The following is a 19,046-nucleotide window of genomic DNA, read 5'->3' on the forward strand; positions in this document are numbered from 1 at the left end:
TTGAATTTTCTTGTATTTTTTCCGTTTTTCTACATTTATACAATCGTAAATGAAATATACATATTTATTCGAAAAAAAAAAGAGGTATACACTATGACCAAACATTCCAATTTGTTCTCTTTTTTTCATCCTCTTTGACGTGCTTCAGCCAGACAGGAAGGCAAGTGTCATAATTTTTGTCATGGTCAATGCTCTTGTCGTTGGTTCCCACTGGACAATCACATCTACAGCCCAATCCGCTCTCCTTTGAGGGACAATGTCTGTAGAGATCATGCTGATATCCAATATCCTCAAAATAATGCACTTCATCTGTCTGCAAGAACAAACCTGCCGCTAAAGAGTGAACTACATGTGCCGAAAGATACACATTGATTAGAATATCGAAACAAGCCCACAGAAGAAGCAAAACAAACCTGGAGCATCTCCCCATCTCTCGTAAAAAAAGTTGCCTGTTTGATCCAAATAGTTGAAGAAATCGCGATATTGTGGAGTTCTCCATAAATTCAATGAAGCAATTTCGAAATTGGACCAAAAGTGGCACAGGTTGAAGTCGCCCGAGTTTTTGTCTCTGAAATAAGGGAACAAGAGCTTGCTGTTTTCTGAAATGTCGATACGTCTTGATTTAGCATATGCCTCGACCGTCTTCCACAAGGTGGGGATAGTGTCTCGCAATTCGAGTAAAGTAACAACAAATCCGTATTTCTTGTTGTACTTCTCCATGTAGAGGAAAGGATCGTAAGTGATATCGCAAAAGAATCGTACGCCTGGCTCTACACGCCAGTACCATTCGTATCTAACCATACAGCATAAGTTTTCCTTGGCATTCATTTCATTTGTATTGAACTTACTCGTCTAATAAGGGATGATCAAAAAAGAAGCCAGACTGATATCTACACATATGATGATAACTTTCCAGCCCTCCAAACAAGACACCACTATCATCCATACTCTTTCTAGATTGCGATGCCTTTTCTTGATCAACCCAACTAGGATAACTCCATTGACTCTCAGGCACCAAACCAAACTTCATTGTCGCATCGGGTGCTGCTCTTTTCATTGCTCCCTTGAATTCTTCTGTGAAAGGCTCTTCGTTCAAAAACACATATGGGTAGTCAAAATTCTTGTTGAATTTGTCTTGAAAGTTGATAATCGTCTCTGCAATAGCCTCTTGTTCTCTAGATAGCATTGTTTTTCGGAAATTAGCAGTTACAATATCAAACCTTCGCTTTTACTCACTTATTTCTAACAAGAATTACCATGGCAGCCTTTGCTCGTTTAGTAGGTGGTTTTTTCATCAACAATTGTTGTGGGAGACAAGCTCTCTCGTCGTAATTTGTGTAGTAGGCATTTGCTTGCATAGTTTTCGAAACTTTGGGATGGCTGGCAATGTTGTAAAGAAACACAAATACTGTGAAAAAGATGATCAGTAAAACTGGCTTCCTAGAAACCGACAAGATGGGAAATGCTGGCATAATCCTTCTCTCTATATGACAATAGTGAAATGAACGATAGAGACAGAAGAGTATATAGAGGCGGGTGAAGGAGAAGAGAAAAAGAAGTATAAAATAACTCGCAATGGTCGTATTAATACTCCTTCTCTATTGATCTTGGATGTTCAGAGTTTAATAGAAATGGTGCAACAATACTTGTGCGGTACTAAGCCTTCGAAAAGTCACAGTAAACAGCAAGTTTCCTCATGAACACTGATCTGATAACCTTTATATCATCGTGTTCTCAACATTTAGTGGATTGGCACAATCAAATTGGCCTCAGTGAAGGCGTGATCTTACTACTATCTACTGAAATGTCATTATTTGGCGAGAGCCGTCCCAAATCACGGATCTGACTCCTTTACAATGCTCCATATCAGCATAAACAGGAACAACAAAAGACAACACACTTGCATCAGCTCAAACTATTCAAGATTCTGCAAAATACAGCGAAAATTGGGTGTATTTGGGCCGCAATTTCTCGTGTTAGAAGCCATTTTAGATAGCCAGAATAGCACCAAACGATTTCTCTCATTCAATAGTAACTGCCTAACACTTTTACTCAACTTTATTGGAATCGTCGAAAATCAACCAAAAACCATGAGGGGTACCTCATGCTTTTCATCGAAAATCAAACGATCGCGTTTTTCACCTTGAAAATGAAGAGTTTACTATGGTATATATTAAATCAAAATGTTGCTCGCGATCCAAAGCAACCTCTGAAACCACTTTTATGAGATTTTCATATGCAAAATATGGTTATTTTCGCTAAAAACCTCGTTTCAAATTTTACTAAATTGCTCAATAAGTTCATTCAAAACACTTATTACAATTAGCATCATTGGAAGCGCCTTGAAAAGTACTTCGAAAATGTATTAGGAAGCGTAGGGTGATCATGACAGCTTGTATAGTCGAATATCACAAAATAAATTAAAGAAGTCGAAAAAAGACGAAATCTGTCCAATCTTGAACAGAAAAAAAAATAAACTGAGTTTGAATCAATTTTAGCAGCGGGCGGCGCTGCTGCTGGCTGTCCCAAATGCCTTTCTGTTGATGGACAATGATGACTAGGATGCTGATTAAATGGGGGTCATGCGCAATGGAACATTGAGAGTCTAATGTATCACAGATCTGATGAAAAAAAGGATAGTATGACATCAAATTAAGAAATACGTAGGGACAATGGTGATTTAGATGAAAGGACAGTGAGCTTCTTAGTCACTGATTCTACATCCATTACCTGGTGCATCCGCTCATGGCGTCTACAAGCATCTCGAATAGTTCTCGGATACAGTGTTTAGAGTAATCTAACAGACCAGCGCCGTCTGTACGATACCACTTTAATACAGTAACTGATTTGTTGCACCTACAAGTTACAACTTTGAAGGGGTATTCCATTGCTTTTATTCATCTTCATCAAAGTAGCGATCATGGATGTCCTGCTCCAATTGTTGAAAATCGTCATAGTCCTGATAAAAGCTTTGTGAATACACTATCATAAGAATGATTTCGCACTGTAAATACCTCATTGTAATCCACCTGATCATAGTCGAATTCCTATTGCGCATTGTATATTCAGTTGAAATCATCAAGGTCTTTTGAAATGAGCACTTACATCTTTACCGGCCAAGAACTTTTCTTCTAGTAGGCGAATGAGTTCAGCTCTTTGCTCGTCTCTGTACTCTACATCTGCTTCTGTATGTTTGTCTTCATCCTCTTCCTCATCTTTATCTGATAGAGTAGCCTCCTTCATTTCAACATCTTCCTTGCCTTTCTGTTTTGTAAGCACTACTGGTGTTGATTTTTCCATTTCATCCTCTTCATCATCTTCTTCATCTTCATCATCATCATCATCTTCTTCTTCTTCTTCTTCTTCTTCTTCTTCTTCAAATTGCTCTTCATCCTTAATCTTTTGTTCATATAAATGATCATCCACAAATTTCCTGTCCATGTTGCTGAATATACGGTTCACCAATGTCATGTCGTTGTCAAAGGGCTTTGCCCTCTCTCTTGCTGGTATATACTGCCCGATGAACTGGTTGTATAAAACTGGTTCTCTCAGCTGGATGGATTCATCTGAATAGTAATCTGAGCCCCTCAATTCCTGCTGAAGGTATTTGTAACGTCTGTTCTGAGCCAACAGCTGCATTGCAGACTTTTTATGCGGCTGTGATGCACTTTGTTGTTGTTGTTGTTGTTGTTGTGGCGATGAAGACTCTCCTTCTTGTTGATATAGCAAAGAGTCCAGGTAGAAATCCACCTCATAGTTACCTTGAATCCTTTGAAACAACCTCAATGAGTTTTGTGAGAGATATCGACCCCATTTGCTTAGAAACAAGGCTGGATCTTTGTGTAAAGTAGCTTGGATTTGTATCAGTTGCTCTGATTGTGGTAGCTCCACTTCGCCATGGCGCAAGGTTTTGAACGGTATGTTATCAATGTTTCTAGTGACAAAATCCATCACTTTTGCCTCGCTAGTGTCATCCATTTTCGAACTTGTGTTGTAATGAAAAGAAGGAAGTTTTTTTTAGCACAACGGCCAGCGCTATGAAAGATTTTATCATGACCTAAATCGGAGTTGTCCTACATCATTGACAATGCCAATCGACTAGAGATGTTGATTGTCTAATTCATGCATTTTCCTTGTAAACAAAAGCAGAACAAGAACAGTATCTGCACATCTCGCGGCACTCAATGCGGTAATGTACTGTTGCATCAAGTGTCCGAAGCTTCAGTCAGACGGGACATTGGGTAGACAAGGCCAAACTTGTAAAAGAATTTTCAAGGCTAATCGACACGCTTTAGGGTGATTGCTTCAAGAGCTGGACTTTTGCTGACTCTACAGATCCTTTGTAGCGTTGTTGATCGTCCAGGAAGGTCGCAAGTACTTGATACAAAGGTACTGATGCTATGTTTAGCTGTCACAGGGATGATACATTCAATGGAAATACTTTTGAATTGGACGGAAGGCTTTTATCACAAACGCATTATCTTTTTCTTTCTCGTCTTCATTATGAATATCGAAGCTGAATTCAGGGTAAACTTGTGTTGGTTAACAGTATTAACAGCACCAAGACATACTAATAAAATTGCAGACCGATCTAAATGGTTGGCTGGAGTACGAGAAGAAATACAACTCGAGTCTTCAGCGTGAAAAGCTACAAGCCTCTGACAGGTAAATATAAAATGCTATATGAGGTACAGGCATGTTTTACATCCTGCCATTGACATTAGACAGCTGGACCAACTGCTTAAAAGCCTTGGCTCGACATTATCATATTACAATCACTCTCCAGAAGCATTGATGGCCTTGCACAATATAGTATTCTACAACACCATCCACAGTCAGGGTAATACCAGTGAAAGGACCACAACTGAAGTGACGCTTGCTAACCTAGACCTAATGTAGACAATGCTGTGGATTTTAACATGGTAAACTTTCCAAATGCCATAGATCATTATATACTGTATCACATCTGCGAACACTTTGATCTACACAAATATACCACCCAAAAATTATGGAAAATGACAGCTCAGGTACGCATTTGCAGATGGTTATATCTTTGGATGATTTACCATTGCTTAGGATGCTCTGCAATTCATTATGAGAACCGCTGATGCCACAAACAAACCATTGAGACATTTTCACCCAATTCTGTTCAAACTGATTCAGAGAAACGCCCATTTTGATGGTATTACTGATCAGATATTGCAGCAATTCATAGTAGATCAGATCAAAGTCGACGACAAAGCTGGTCTAGGTACAGAAAGCAGAACTACTTGAGCGACATACTCTAATTTTACAACCATAGCGACTCATTATTTGCCGGCCATTTTACAAACGCTATATGATTATGTGTTGGAAAACACTCAACTCGCAAAGATTGAACCAAACCAAGCACGCATTATCCAAAACAGTACACATCGATTGAGCTGGTTTGCAAGCTCCATTCCATACCTCATAATGAAGAAGAGCCCTAATGTCACTATCTCTGAAACCTGCTATTCACTTATCAGATCCATCTTTCAACTCAAGGGTACTTCTCTTCCCTCCTACATGCGAGAGATACCTGAACCTAAAACTATCACTATACCTATACAAACATGTCAAAATGCCAGGTAAAAACAAGATTGAAAAACATCTCCTAGATCTGACACTGTTTGATTTGTTTAGAGTCCAACAGCATGATCTAAAATACGATTGGAACAAACTCATAAAGCAGCAAGATGCCAACACAACTACCCACGAACAAGCTTTCCTAGTGATTTGCTGGCATTTGCAGAGCAAATGTCTAGTGACAGGCACCCAGTCTTTATGCGATGCAGACGAAAAGAGCGGCTTTGACCGACTGGAGGAGAAGGTCCGCGAAAAGATCGTCAAGAATAATGTCGCCAAATGCCAACTATGGTGTATTTTTAGCATTCGAAACCGAGCTAGTTTTTGGAAATCAACGCTGAAGGTTGTTGTTCAATTTATGGATCTGTGGATTAGGTATGGCTTGAAAGACAATCCCGATTATAGTAATTACGGCTAAAGATTTATCTTTTACAGAGATGTTGTAGATACCAGGTGCGCGGATATATTTGCAAGCCTTATAGCGAAGGAGGATTTGATGATGGTGCTATATGGCCACATTCTGAAACATGTGCAACATTATCAAAGGTCCAATAGCCGAGATACAAAGTTGTTGATTAACGTGAGTTGACTAAGGAGGAGTAGTATTTAGTGGTGGGTGTTAGTAAACTTCTCTGTAGAACCTTTGCCACTTACTGGAGACTTGTATTGCCCATGTCCATGACAAAGATGATCTAATTCATTTTAGAGACGACGTCTTAAAGCAGAGGTAACCATGACAACTCGAAATTAAAATATACATTGTTAATATCCGTCATTATTACTTCAAGAAGACGAGAAGCCGACGACATTCATTTACCCACTTTCAGGTCAATTGATCTATGGAATATTCCATTCAAGAGTGATTTGATTAAGGTTTGTAATCAAATCACCATAGATGACGATGATAATAGTGGGCTTTACGGGCAAGATGCTCCAGACGATGTCATTATGAAACTGATCAAGGTACAATTGGTGCAATGAGACGTTCCTGCAGAAACTAAATGACAGTGCAGTTATCGATTATTTGGCCGTACCAGGTTGTTCAGGAGCTAGTTCTAGCTTGCGTACGAAACAAGAACCAGTTCAGAGCCATCATTCCCATTTTGAATATGCTCGGAAATCTGTGTACATTTAGGAAGTCAAGCTCATGTTCCAGCCTCTTGCTAACAGTGGTTCGAGACACAGTGTCAATGCTGCTTGAATCCAAAGATTTACTGTCAAACCAACAGAATATCGCACACTTTATAAAAGGCTGCTTAGCCAACGCAAGTACATCACAACCATTAATACGCGTATGTACTGACATGCTTCATGGTTTATAGCAATTCACAGAGAACCATCCCATCATCTTGACTCCAAATTGTTTAGTGCCAGATCAACCAACAAGAATGCTCCTAGATATACCAGACATCTTGAATGACTTTGTACTACCACCTATGGTTCAATTTACTCAACAACCCACTACTATTGACATCCAATTGATTCAGTTCAACTTGTACTTGCTCGACTCGTTTTGCCAGTATAAACACGACAACGATTCAGGCTGGCATCATGTCAGGACCATGCACACTCCTTTGAACGAGTCGGACCTTCCAGCTGTTCTTTATTGTTCATCTGAAACCTTGGTACATTGCTTAACGTTTATTATGGACCTACGAGAGCAAGATGAGAAACATGGTGTACGACTTCAAGATTGGGAAGCAGCACTCAATTACATTGATAAATTTACCCTGATCAGCATCTATGGGTTAACAGCAGCGCCATCTCGGTTTACAACGTTACAGCAATATTTTGAGACATCGCTAACTGCTTTTCGTAAAGTAGCATTCATTATAGTATGGGGTATATCATTTACTGATGCTGTATGCAGGTTGGGAAACGCAATTATTATGGTATCCCTTCATCAAACACAGATCATTGCGAGTTCCTGCTCCATTTTTTCGCATCACAGGCTCATTGAATCAGGTATTTGAGGCAGACAGTACAGAAACCAGGGTCCAGCAATCAACAGAGGGATGGCAATGTTTCTTCAAGGCATGCAAGCTATCAACTGAATTGACAGATGCTCTGTTTCAGCGCCAAATTCAATGGGAATACAACTTGCTCTTGCTGTGGAAGCATCCTGCAGAAAACGAGATCTTGCGAAACGGATTAGAGCATGCTTTACATCCAAAATCCTCGTTAAGTGTATCAAGCGAATACCCTAAGCTCTTGAACCACTTTCTCTACAAGCTTTACGACTCATTTGATTTTTACCCAGTCTTGCAAGATGAACGGCATTACACAAACAAGTCAATACTGCCTATTATATCGCAATTATCAAGACATCAAGGTTAGTACCCATATTGCTATTGTTACATCTCACATGCTGAACAAGTCCGCGCCGTTTGCTTACAGGAATTCGGTCTTATTTTGTGGTTTTATGTACAGTACAACTTTTGAAACCTAAGGCTAGAAATACCGAAGCAAAGGAGAACAGCTTCCACAACGATAAGCAGGATTTGTACTACCTGTCTTGCTTGATTAAGGTGATCCAGGTACATTCACATCAAATGGCATGCCCCTCACACAGGCTTTAAATTTCTGTTTTTTTTTCCAGGACATCACGCATTGGGGAAATATAAGCAAAGATGGACAAACAGCATCATACAACAAGCTCAAAGAAAGGTTGAATCAAGAGACCGAAACTGACGATGCTACTGCTCATTGTTACTATTACCCGCTTTTAAATACAGAGAAGTTGAGATCAGACCGTGCTTTAGCCATTTTGACACTGTATCATTTGAGTTCAGTAGATTTGAATGAAACACAAACAGAAGTAGTCCATCGTTTAGCTATGCAAATCATAGAAGGCCTCGTTGACATGGAAAGCCGCCAACAATTTGAGCGGATGCTCCAGCAACAACCCAAGAAAAGAATTGCAAATTACAAGAAAAAGTCAAAAGTGAATGAGAACAGATGCAAGAAGATGCGATTGCGGCCCATCCTTAGCTGCGAAGAAGCAGCCCTGCTTAAGCCGGTACTGTTGGCACAGCAAGCACATTTTGGATTGTCTCAGGCATTAGGTTTACACACATGCGGCAGCGATAGCAATGATCAGGACCAGAAAACACTGTATTTCTTGTAGTCATAAATAAAGTTGGTGCACTGAATTGCACCTTGAAGATTTGATCCAAGCATTTCACTGGGCTTACATGCGAAACAAATCTCGCTCAGTTGCTAGAGCATTTGCTTTTAGTAGCTCCATATGTTGCTGTAAATTGTCATTATCGAAGGTCAGCATCTACCACCCACATCCGAAACAGTGTGAAATCAAAAATATTCTGCAACAAGAATAAAAGAACAAGATGTCCATAGGTGCATTTACTAGGTAGCATTGTTATATAACATCGGATGCTAAAAGAGAACAGATCTATGTTCTTTTGAACGAGTATCTGTTTCAACGTTCAGAATCTATATAAGTAGGGCCATCATTTCTCTCACAAATGTTATCGGGAGCAACATCTAATATAGGCAATTCCATTAGCACATGTGCTCATGCTTCTTTTTTTGATATTTGCATCGGGGATGATATTGCCGTTTATCAACCATCTTGATTCCTTATTGCTTGATTCATTAATTTGAGAAGGTGCGTGTGTGCATGCGCTTGAGCCGTTTTGGAACATGGCGAGCCAGAAACTGTGGGAAACTCATTTGGAAGAATCTTACTCTATCCATTGGATACCTACAAAATGGTTCGATATCATAATTTTCTACTACATTTGATCATTTTCTGTTTTCTATTCAGGGGATGAGAAGCATCTTCGTTTTCTTTTGATATTTTCGAGAACCATCATACCAAACCAGCCATATCTATACTTGCAAGAGATGGTGGTTCATTCAAATGTTCAATTCGACCTTTTTTGCACTCAAAACATAAAAAGAATGCTTCCTTTTCCATCAGTAATTCTGACATTTGGAGAAGCGCAGCGAGAAAGTTTGTTTTTGGTACCTTATTTTCATCAACAAAAAGGGTCCATGGAGATTCACTACGTCAATGAAAAGCTAAATACCTACTCGTCTTTCGTAACCCAGTTGTGAAACTGCCGGTTTGCTTGAGAGGTTTCATTTTTCTTATTCAGGTTAAAGTTAAATTTGCATAAAAAAAAAAAATGCCAGAAAGCATTTGTTTTCTTTGATTACTATTTGGTGAAAAGATAGGTAATTTATGTTTTCATTTTTTTATTATCGCTACTATCTGGTTGTTTCAGGCACACTCTGTTGACTTTTATTGACCAAATACATTGACTGTATATTTCAGTAGATTTGGATAGAATATTGCATTTAGAATGGTTAGACTGGGCATAAAAAAAAAAGATTAAATGAATGGGTCCAGTGCTTGATCGCCAAAAGGCGATATGAAGGTTTGATTGTGTAAATATGGAGAAAGGAGGAGAGGTTTAGAATCACGTCAGCGGGAAAACATCGGACGAGAAACTCGACCAATGTCAACCCACTTGAGCAAACCGAGCAGCAAACCCTGCAAATGTGAAACAAGCTGTTTTCTTTGGAGATGAGGATTAAATTGATATGATTTAGAACATATATAAAGGAGCTCCATCAGTTCCGAGTATTAGCGTTTCTTCTTTTTTCATTTTCCTTGCTTAATTCTAATTAACATAGTTTAATTAAATCAAATCAACATGTCTTCTTTAAACTCATTACACATTTCTGTGCCTCAATCAAATCTCTTTAATCCATATAGTCATCGCAACAGTCGTAGTAGCTTATCTTCTACAGGCTCATCCAACTCGCCACTGTCTCCTCCCAATGATGGCAACTGGGAACCCAACGAGATTGATGATGGAAATAGACGCTCTGCCAAGAGAGGTGTCAGCACATTCATCAGCAAATTATTTAGGTACGCAATCATCAAAATTCAGGAACGAAAAAAAAATGACTCGAGTACTGATCTTTTTCTGTAGTATGGTCAGCGATAGACGCAACCAACATTTGATCTCTTGGAATCCTAGTGGATCTTCATTCCTCGTCTGCAATGCTACTCGCTTCGCCCAAGAGGTGCTTCCTGAACACTTCAAGCATTCCAACTTCTCTAGTTTTGTACGTCAACTGAACATGTATGGCTTCCATAAGATCAACAAATCTCCTCGTGGTCAACGTGGCAACAATGAAAACGAAATCTGGGAGTTCTCTCATCCTAAATTCCAAAGAGGTTGCCCTGACATTCTCGAAGAAATCAAACGTAAAGCCATGGACTCTGAGCTCCTGCGTCGTGAAACTGGTGATATTCATGCTTCGTTTGCTATGGTTCAATTGTCTCAAGCTGATTTACTTCAACAATTCCGTGTGCTCCAAGAAAACTTTGCCAACTTGCTGCAAGGTTTCGAAGAGATGAAAAAGGTCCAACTACAGCAACAAATCATCATCAGAAGACTAGCAGAAAGACAAGGTCTTCCTACCAGCACTAATACCTCTCCATGTGAGTTTTATTACTAAAAAAAAAAAAGTGTAATTGTTTCTATAGAAATAAGCTGTTGTATTTCGACCTTTACTGACACTTTCATTATAGTATATTATAATGATCAGCCTAGTGTATTTGTCACATCTCCATCTACTTCTGCCTGTGAACCTCTACATCATTGGGATCAACAACAATCTTCGCAGCAACCTCAACAACCACAAATGATGATGCCATCCATGTATCATAACTCCAATCCTCAAAAATTTGCGTTTCCCATGCACCCTCTTCCTCCCAGCCCTGTATCTAGTGTACTTTTATCCTCTCCATCTTCTTCCAGCGATGATCAAGCTACATCTGAAAATTACCAGAAGCACCGCATGTCTTCTGGACACGGCATGAACTTGAGCTTCCCTGATCAGTGATTACCCCTTTCATTCACACGTTCTCATCACTCTCAATGTATAATATCTCATCAATCCGCTAGATTATCTTCTTTTTTTTTTCCTTTCTTGTTTCCCTAATTTCTATTTGCTTTGATTTGTACAGTTCAGTTTATATTTAATCCCGTCTAAAAATAATAAATATATCTTATTTTAGCTTCTTCATCTGTAAATCATATCATTATGCGTAAAATGGAAAAACATGAAACTGAGTTATCTGATTAAGTTTTGTTTCTGTTTTTCTATTTTTGGATTTATCTAAATGTTATTCTGGCATTTGGGATAGAAAGTGCAAATGACACATAGAGCTTATTTGATTTGATTGAAGAAACACATATTGTATCGCATCTAATGTATATGTTTCCTAATAATGATGCAAAAACTCGTCATCTAATCAAGACGTTTATTCATGGATCTTCATTTGAGGTTATTGCAGACCTTTGGAATCTTTGCTAGATGCTATTTGATTGAATTTTGTTTAGCATTGGCACCTGCCGGTCGTTCTTGATCTGGTTCTGGAAACCATTCCGAAATCAAAATGTTCAATGACGCAGATAGAGCCTTCTTCCCAAGATGAAGTATTCATTGAGTACTTGCTGAAATACGCATATCAGACATGTCCTTTCATGGTACGCTTGACAGTAGGTTAAAGATTTCTGAATACTAGTCTTTTACATTTGGCGTAGCTTGTCATATATGCTATGCTGAACTATCCAAATGTAGTGTAACTCCGCAGTCTATTAGTTTCTACAATGTTGAGGTGGTGGTGCCCCGAATCGTGTAGATTAAACAAAACTTACCAAAAGTAATGATGAATTATGATGCTGCAATTCACAATTGATTAGGTACCGTTACAATTTCCCACGTTGTAAAGTTGGATGGAAAAGTTTTTGAGAAATTGTGTAGACGGACAGTATGAAATCAGTTGGGTTTCAGGTCATTTCTTGATTTTGAAATGATCCAAGACGAATGACAATGTAGACATCTTGTCAGCAGAAAGCTTACTTTCAGCACGAATATTCTACCAGAAAGTTATGCTTGTGCTACATGAGCCCTATTTTGCTCAAGATTGCGACATGTTGTGATTTCGACAGTGAAATGAAAGCCTGTTTGTATATCGTCAGTCAGACAAAACTATGTATCAAAGCGACCCCATGCTATTTTTTGAAAATAGTGACGATTCCGTGGATCAATGATTGTTTGCGAAAGAAAGATTGGAATTTCCTTTTGACATGTCAAAGAAGCTTGCAAAGATGGATTATTCGAATTTTCATTACTATCATTGTACATCTCCTGCTTTTTAAATGAGTACGGGGAATATTTACAGCGCACAACCTAATTGTAGACTGAAACAGGGGCCTCGTATGAAAACTGCCTTAGAAATATAACCAATTGCCATCAAATTCGAATTATTCAAACTGTCTTTCCATTTTCAACGCATTGACTTGAAAATGACGACTGCAGCGAGATAAACATGCCATTTCTCGATACAGAAACTATGGAAGCAAGCAAAACATAGACTGTGATGTATGTTATGCGTAGTGATATGCGGCATGGACTGATGATCCAGGAGAATTACGGATAATGTGGGGCAAGGGTCTTTTATTCTATATGTCCGATGTGCCTATATTTGAGAACGTCTTTCGCAACTGATATGGAGACAATCCAGCAGGTGCTCCGATGGACCATATACTATCACCGAATTCATCCATGATAGACGACATGATGTCCTCGGTTTTGTCTAGAAGCAAAGGAGGGCTCAGAGCCGTCTTTTGTTGTCGCTGTTGTTGTGCTTCGTCATCTATATCCATCTTTTCAATGTCACAATAGCCATTCCAAGCCACGGATGAGAATGCAAGCGATTCATTTGACGAATTGCTTTCAAATGAATAGCTAGATTGTGTTGGGCTCAAAGTAGCCCTTTGGTATGCGATCCCTGTGCTAGTGTCCTTGTCACTCGATATGTAGTGCTGCTTTTGTTCCTGCTGCTGACAGTTGCGCTGGACATGCTCACCAAGCACGCTCTCTAAATGGCTGCACCACATGTCCTTTTCTTCAGGAGTCTCTGCTTCAAACTGTATGTTGGTGAGATTCTTAGTAGCAATAGAGCATATGAACTGAGTTGGATGCTTTTCATATGTGATGGATGATGGTTGCTGTTGTGGTGACGGTGGTGGTGGTGGTGATTGCTCACAATAATGCGGCACGCTGAACGATAGATCATTGGCTGATGCTGAGCTGATGCTAGGCACAGGAGGAGCGCCTTCTTCTTGGCTACGAGATCCATACCTTCGCAGTGATTGAAATAATGCTGATCCGCGCCTCGATAATCTTTCACTGTTTGCCGCAGGCCTCATAACTGCTCTATCTACAAGTGTAATCCTTCCTGGTGTATGTGTAATCTTGAATAGTGTGTCAGCAGATGGGCCATAGTAGGATCCTTTTCTTGGAGGAGGTGCCATTGCTTTGTTATCCACTACACTCATCCTTCTCTTGTTTCTTTCCTAAGGCACTCTGTTAGTATGCATTCAACTTAAGAATAAACGTGAACTTACCCTCGTGCACACAATCATGTCATTGAACAAAAACACATATGTTCTCTTTTGCTTTCTAGCAGAAGACAGTGAGAATGAGCTATTTCGTCTGCTCAATGGCGGAGGGTGTACAGCGCTTGAGAATGAGACATTTGAAGAGTTATCAAAGCGGGTTGCTAGGTTTTGCTGTGTGCCTGGAATAATTGTCAAATACCCCTCGTAGATCAGTCTTCTTCCATATTCAGCGATGCGGATAGTGGATCCCTCCAATCCTGATATTCTGCTTGCTAAATCCTCCAGTTTGATGAAATCCTCGGATTCTTTCTTTTGTTTCTCGAAATACCGTAGCACCACATCCATTTCCATCAAAAAGCATTCGATATTTTCCATGTCTCCATCTGTGTCTGGCAGACATTCTGCTAGTGATTTGAAGAAAAGTGGGTATTTCATGACCCTTTGTATTGGCGTAAGTAAGTAGGCTGTCAAAGGTAAATTGCGACATTCCTTCCACAACGACCGGCGCTATACACAATTTTCAGTCAATCAGGGTTATCATGTATTGACTCGAGGATATACACTTACTGATATGAATGATCCAAGCTCATCTTGCACCCTGATGCTCTCTGCGATGATGTTGTTGGCTTTCTCGAAATTTGAAAAGTAGGCCGAGTAAATGTCAAATCGGCTTACCTACAGCGTCTAATATTAGATGTATGGTATGACGTTGTGATGAACAACTTACGTAAGATCGGCATATATCAGTAATCGATGATATCACAGGATACTGTGATAGTTGCTTTGCTCTCAATTCCTATCCATTCGCTTAGCGTCCACTGAGCCGATCAACGCGCCTACTGACCACTTACTCGTAACAATTGCATGTGCAACCGAATGATCTGGAATATATTTTCGAACAAGTTCCTCACTGCTGAAGGAAGCCCATCCCATTGCAGTGCCTCCTTGATAAAGATCTACATAGACAGGATGAATATCGGAGGTTTTTCTACTCCAAGTTCAATCCATGAAAATACCTTGTACACCAAGATCAAATCATCCACATAGGATTGCTCTGTCAAGATGATCTCATAGACAAGTTCCTGATATTTCATCTGTTTTGCTGTGAAGGAATAGGCGTTTTTCTGATCCGCCGTCAAACTGTCTTTCCAGGTACGGGGCAGCGCATCAACATGAGGGAACCGTGGTTCACCTACAGTGGAGGCTACGTACTGCCACGATGGCGAAGCATGAAGAGCGAATTCTTGATTGACTGACGACGATACGGCTCGATGGCTTTGCTCATCATCGATTTCGTTTGCTGCCAGCCTATTTTGATTGCTTTTGATGCTGAAGCTTGTAAAGGCATTGGCGCTACTATTACTATTGTTGAACATAGAAGAAGAGGATGATGGTGGATCATTAGTTGTGCTGTAATTGATCATTTGTTGCAAATTTAAGCCTTTTAGAAAAAGGGACAAATTCTTTTTCACCATTTCTTTCGCCTTCTTACCAACACGAGAGGATCCATACGTCTTTTTATGAATGCCTCCAGTGGATGGTTTAAGAAAGCCGTAAGAGCTGGTTTGCTTGTTTGTTTTATTACCCATAACTGCTATTTCTATAGACGAGAGTCGGTCTGATCTATACTTTTTAAGAAAATATCAGTTATTTGAGCGAAAGAAAGAGCGAGGAACGTATTTCAATGCCGTATATATATATATATGCTTTTCAACATGGCCATCTCGGAGAAATACAACGTACCATGGATGCTATTCTTGCGAGACGATGCCAAAGCTAACTGCTCAAGTAAGTGTACAGAAAAAAAAGAGAAAAGTAGAGAAAAGAAAGAAAGAAAGAAATTGTGTTGATAGCAATATCAGCAGCAGCAATAGCAAAAGAACATCATATATGTATGTACTTTATACATGTAACAGGGCAAATGTTATTGTCTAATTTCTTTGTTTTGTATTAATATGGAATGTTCATAGCCATTTATAGCAATGTGTTTCTATCCATACTTGACATTGTGCTACATGTCTGTAATTCTTGCGAATATTGCATATCCAATGCTCACATTTGAAAGGGAAGAAGGGGTCCTTATTTAAAGAACAGTTGTCTGTTGTCAATCCTTGTTTCATGCTACGTTCCTGGGCTCATGCTACTGATCTCTCATGACCACTGTGAGATGCGTGTGCCGAAGCTTATCTATATTAGCATCGATGTTGCAAATATTCACATGGAGAGGAGGCAGCAATGCCCTGTATCTCCATCGTCAATTAGAGGATTTACCAAATAACCACACAACCATAGCGCATTTATTAGATTCAAGATATGCTATAGCATCTATGCTATCTACATTTCATAATTTATAGTATGGAAAGAAAAAAGATGTCGAGCTACATGGAGCGAAAGGATCAAACAGACTGATCAAACTGGCTCCAAAAACTTCCATTTAACTGAGTCCGTAATATGGCAGAAATACAGCACACACACCCTAAACGACAACGCAACCAGGCATTTTTTCATTTTTGGTTCAAGAATATGGCAGAACTGAGTGTAATGCAAGCATGGCTCATGCTTTCAGCCATCTTGTTGGTATTTTTATCAGGATTGTGCTGGTGCTTTTGCTGTGGAACTTGTGGTAAAGGATAATACATTCAGATAGACTGCGTAGTTATTAATGTTTACGACTTAGTCGGTAGAAGTATGCTTCGTAATACAGGTTTACTACGATTCACTCGCGATGGGGCTGATAATAGACAGTGGAGACATCTACCGCAGAACGATTACGATCAAGAGGAAGAATTAAGGCACTTGAATACATGGCCAGAGCTCGAAGAAGAAGAAGAGGAGGAGGAGCTGCAAGGCGGTGATGGCAACCAACGAGGCCATGCTTAAGTCAACTCTCCAAGACCATAATATACCACATCAAATACATGCACTAGATTGAATGCCTGGCTGTATGCGTACATTTTCGTTTGCTTTTCCTTCAACAGACTACATTTACACACGTAATGTGCTCATTGGACAATACACGTCTTAGCAATATTACAATCCATTTACATTAAATCATAACGTTTAGAGGCAGGCATAGTTGATTTATTAAAATTACATGTAGATTGGATTACACCTGCTCAATTGTGACAGTCTGTTCAGTTTCGACTGATTTCAGGGCTGCAACAATAAGAGCAAGGTGATGGAAAGCCTCTTCAGTGGACACGCCCAACTTCTTTCCAGAGCGCACAGCATCATAGAATGCAGAGAGTTCACCTTCCACATCAGCCAATCCATTACCAGGAGCATTTGCCTTAAGGGATGTGATGGGAGAAATGTCGACAGATTCACCAAGTTCATTGAACAACTTGACATCAGTGTCATCAGTAAGTTCGATAGTGCCCTTGGTGCCATGCACAACAAGACTCATCTTTTTGATACCGGCAGTGCTCTATGGGATCATGGTCAGAGACCCGTCATTTCGTGCATTCAAAATCCACTTACAAAGGTAAAGTTGGCAACACCCACGCCGCCGTTTTCAAGCTTGATGGTGGTGGCCAAAGTATCCTCGCACACATGAATAGCATGTCTCTTGGTGGCAAAAGCAGCAACAGATGCGAACTTACCGAGAATAGGCACTAAATGTGCCATGTCATGCACACATCCATCACTGAGATATCCACTACATTATACATCTATCAGAATCTGTCCCATCTTTCTTGACCTCCAAGAAGCTTACCCTGGATGTTCAGGATTTTGACGCCATTTGGTAGCATGATAGGGTGAGTTGGGACTATAAGGGCGAGCTGAGTCATAGGTAAAGTTAATGATCTAGGTCCCTGATCGTTAGTCTACAACCCAAATGATTTAGTAAGCAACCCAATTTACCTCTCCGATGCCTCCTTGATAGACAAACTCGGCTACAGCACACACCAAAGGATGATATGACCAGTTCTCGTTTACTGCAACAACCGTCTTGGCCTTTTGTGATAATAATACAATTTCGCGAGCATCCTTGAGATTAGCGGCTATGTGCATTCAAGTTAACAGAGCGCCATGTTGATCCGAGTAGATGAAACATACCAATAGGCTTCTCAAACATAATGTGCTTGTTGGCAGCTACAGCAGCTTCAATAATCTAGTAGCATCAAAAAGTGAATACCACGAAACACACAAAAACACATTCCAGTCTTACCTCTCTATTGAACTGGACAGGCAAAAGAACATCAACCGCGTCAACATTGGGATCATTGATAAGATCCATAGGATTGGTATATACAGCAGACTCGTCAATTCCAACCTTTGCATAACCAATACATCAGTTCATACACTCAATTACACTATGCCTGACAATCTACCTCTTTTGCAAAGGCTACAGCCTTATCCTTGGATCTGTTGGCGCAAGCAACCAACTGAAACTTTTCGTTGCCAACAGCTTGATAGGCTCTGTTGTGGCGATGAGCAAAGATACCAGTACCAATAATACCAATTCGAATAGGTTGGGAAGACATGATTTATAAAGTGTTGTTTCGAGAAAAGAAGAGAAAAGCAAGTATAGGTTTCGTTGACTAAGATGAAGCTCGAATCTGTCATTTTATACGCATTTTTATTCAGCTTCAGCCTTGGATATCCTTACTAATTGGGGTTGGATCCAACCACAGGCAGTCCAGGTCTATGAGCATGACATTGTGTATGGTAATGTGTCACCTTGATGATTTTCTGATTTACTTGAGGGTCAGAGAAGGCGCTATGAAGCAGATCTCTCGCTTCTCCATACTCAATCAATTTGTGGCGTTTCCCATCAACAATGCATAGTGAAGACACGTTTGTGTTGCGAAATGATAAAGCTACAGTCAGTCTGACAAACAAAATGCAGCAATGAAATGGCTCGATGATGACTAAAATCAACCTAAAATTGTTTTAGACCCTGAAAATACGTAATGACTTCATTTCGAAGCCTTGGAATTTTGACAGCTGGTTTAAATCCTCTCTCAACAAGCGGTGTACAATAGG

General features: G+C 39.8%; 7 protein-coding genes across 7 annotated transcripts; 3 read left to right on the forward strand and 4 right to left on the reverse strand.

The window, feature by feature from the left end:
* Positions 1-91: 91 nt before the first annotated feature.
* Positions 92-1,358, reverse strand: ATC70_004505 (uncharacterized protein; the record flags this gene model as incomplete). Its single annotated transcript, XM_064823807.1, has 4 exons — positions 92-345; positions 414-793; positions 849-1,175; positions 1,237-1,358. The coding sequence occupies 4 exons, from the start codon at positions 1,356-1,358 to the stop codon at positions 92-94; spliced, it is 1,083 nt and encodes a 360-aa protein (XP_064688632.1).
* Positions 1,359-2,893: 1,535 nt separating this feature from the next.
* On the reverse strand, positions 2,894-3,978 carry IRE1 (bifunctional endoribonuclease/protein kinase ire1; the record flags this gene model as incomplete). Its single annotated transcript, XM_064823808.1, has 3 exons — positions 2,894-2,959; positions 3,015-3,047; positions 3,106-3,978. 3 exons carry the CDS (start codon positions 3,976-3,978, stop codon positions 2,894-2,896), a joined length of 972 nt encoding a protein of 323 aa, XP_064688633.1.
* A 525-nt stretch (positions 3,979-4,503) lies between these two features.
* ATC70_004507 (uncharacterized protein) lies at positions 4,504-8,734 on the forward strand (the record flags this gene model as incomplete). Its single annotated transcript, XM_064823809.1, has 15 exons — positions 4,504-4,527; positions 4,586-4,665; positions 4,725-4,840; positions 4,900-5,027; positions 5,077-5,251; positions 5,303-5,609; positions 5,665-5,982; positions 6,043-6,187; positions 6,246-6,334; positions 6,396-6,570; positions 6,621-6,872; positions 6,930-7,422; positions 7,478-7,939; positions 8,005-8,144; positions 8,207-8,734. The coding sequence occupies 15 exons, from the start codon at positions 4,504-4,506 to the stop codon at positions 8,732-8,734; spliced, it is 3,432 nt and encodes a 1,143-aa protein (XP_064688634.1).
* A 1,555-nt stretch (positions 8,735-10,289) lies between these two features.
* PDI1_1 (protein disulfide-isomerase precursor) lies at positions 10,290-11,490 on the forward strand (the record flags this gene model as incomplete). The annotated part of the gene is made up of 3 exons (XM_064823810.1): positions 10,290-10,507; positions 10,572-11,086; positions 11,177-11,490. The coding sequence occupies 3 exons, from the start codon at positions 10,290-10,292 to the stop codon at positions 11,488-11,490; spliced, it is 1,047 nt and encodes a 348-aa protein (XP_064688635.1).
* A 1,625-nt stretch (positions 11,491-13,115) lies between these two features.
* ATC70_004509 (uncharacterized protein) lies at positions 13,116-15,646 on the reverse strand (the record flags this gene model as incomplete). The annotated part of the gene is made up of 6 exons (XM_064823811.1): positions 13,116-14,012; positions 14,064-14,564; positions 14,625-14,732; positions 14,785-14,853; positions 14,909-15,013; positions 15,074-15,646. The coding sequence occupies 6 exons, from the start codon at positions 15,644-15,646 to the stop codon at positions 13,116-13,118; spliced, it is 2,253 nt and encodes a 750-aa protein (XP_064688636.1).
* A 934-nt stretch (positions 15,647-16,580) lies between these two features.
* Positions 16,581-16,937, forward strand: ATC70_004510 (uncharacterized protein; the record flags this gene model as incomplete). The annotated part of the gene is made up of 2 exons (XM_064823812.1): positions 16,581-16,680; positions 16,735-16,937. The coding sequence occupies 2 exons, from the start codon at positions 16,581-16,583 to the stop codon at positions 16,935-16,937; spliced, it is 303 nt and encodes a 100-aa protein (XP_064688637.1).
* Positions 16,938-17,163: 226 nt separating this feature from the next.
* Positions 17,164-18,544, reverse strand: ATC70_004511 (uncharacterized protein; the record flags this gene model as incomplete). The annotated part of the gene is made up of 7 exons (XM_064823813.1): positions 17,164-17,484; positions 17,538-17,715; positions 17,773-17,864; positions 17,922-18,061; positions 18,117-18,171; positions 18,229-18,333; positions 18,392-18,544. The coding sequence occupies 7 exons, from the start codon at positions 18,542-18,544 to the stop codon at positions 17,164-17,166; spliced, it is 1,044 nt and encodes a 347-aa protein (XP_064688638.1).
* Positions 18,545-19,046: the final 502 nt, after the last annotated feature.

Source organism: Mucor velutinosus (genome assembly GCF_035048745.1).
Source record: "Mucor velutinosus strain NIH1002 chromosome Unknown tig00001540, whole genome shotgun sequence".
NCBI lineage: Eukaryota > Fungi > Mucoromycota > Mucoromycetes > Mucorales > Mucoraceae > Mucor > Mucor velutinosus.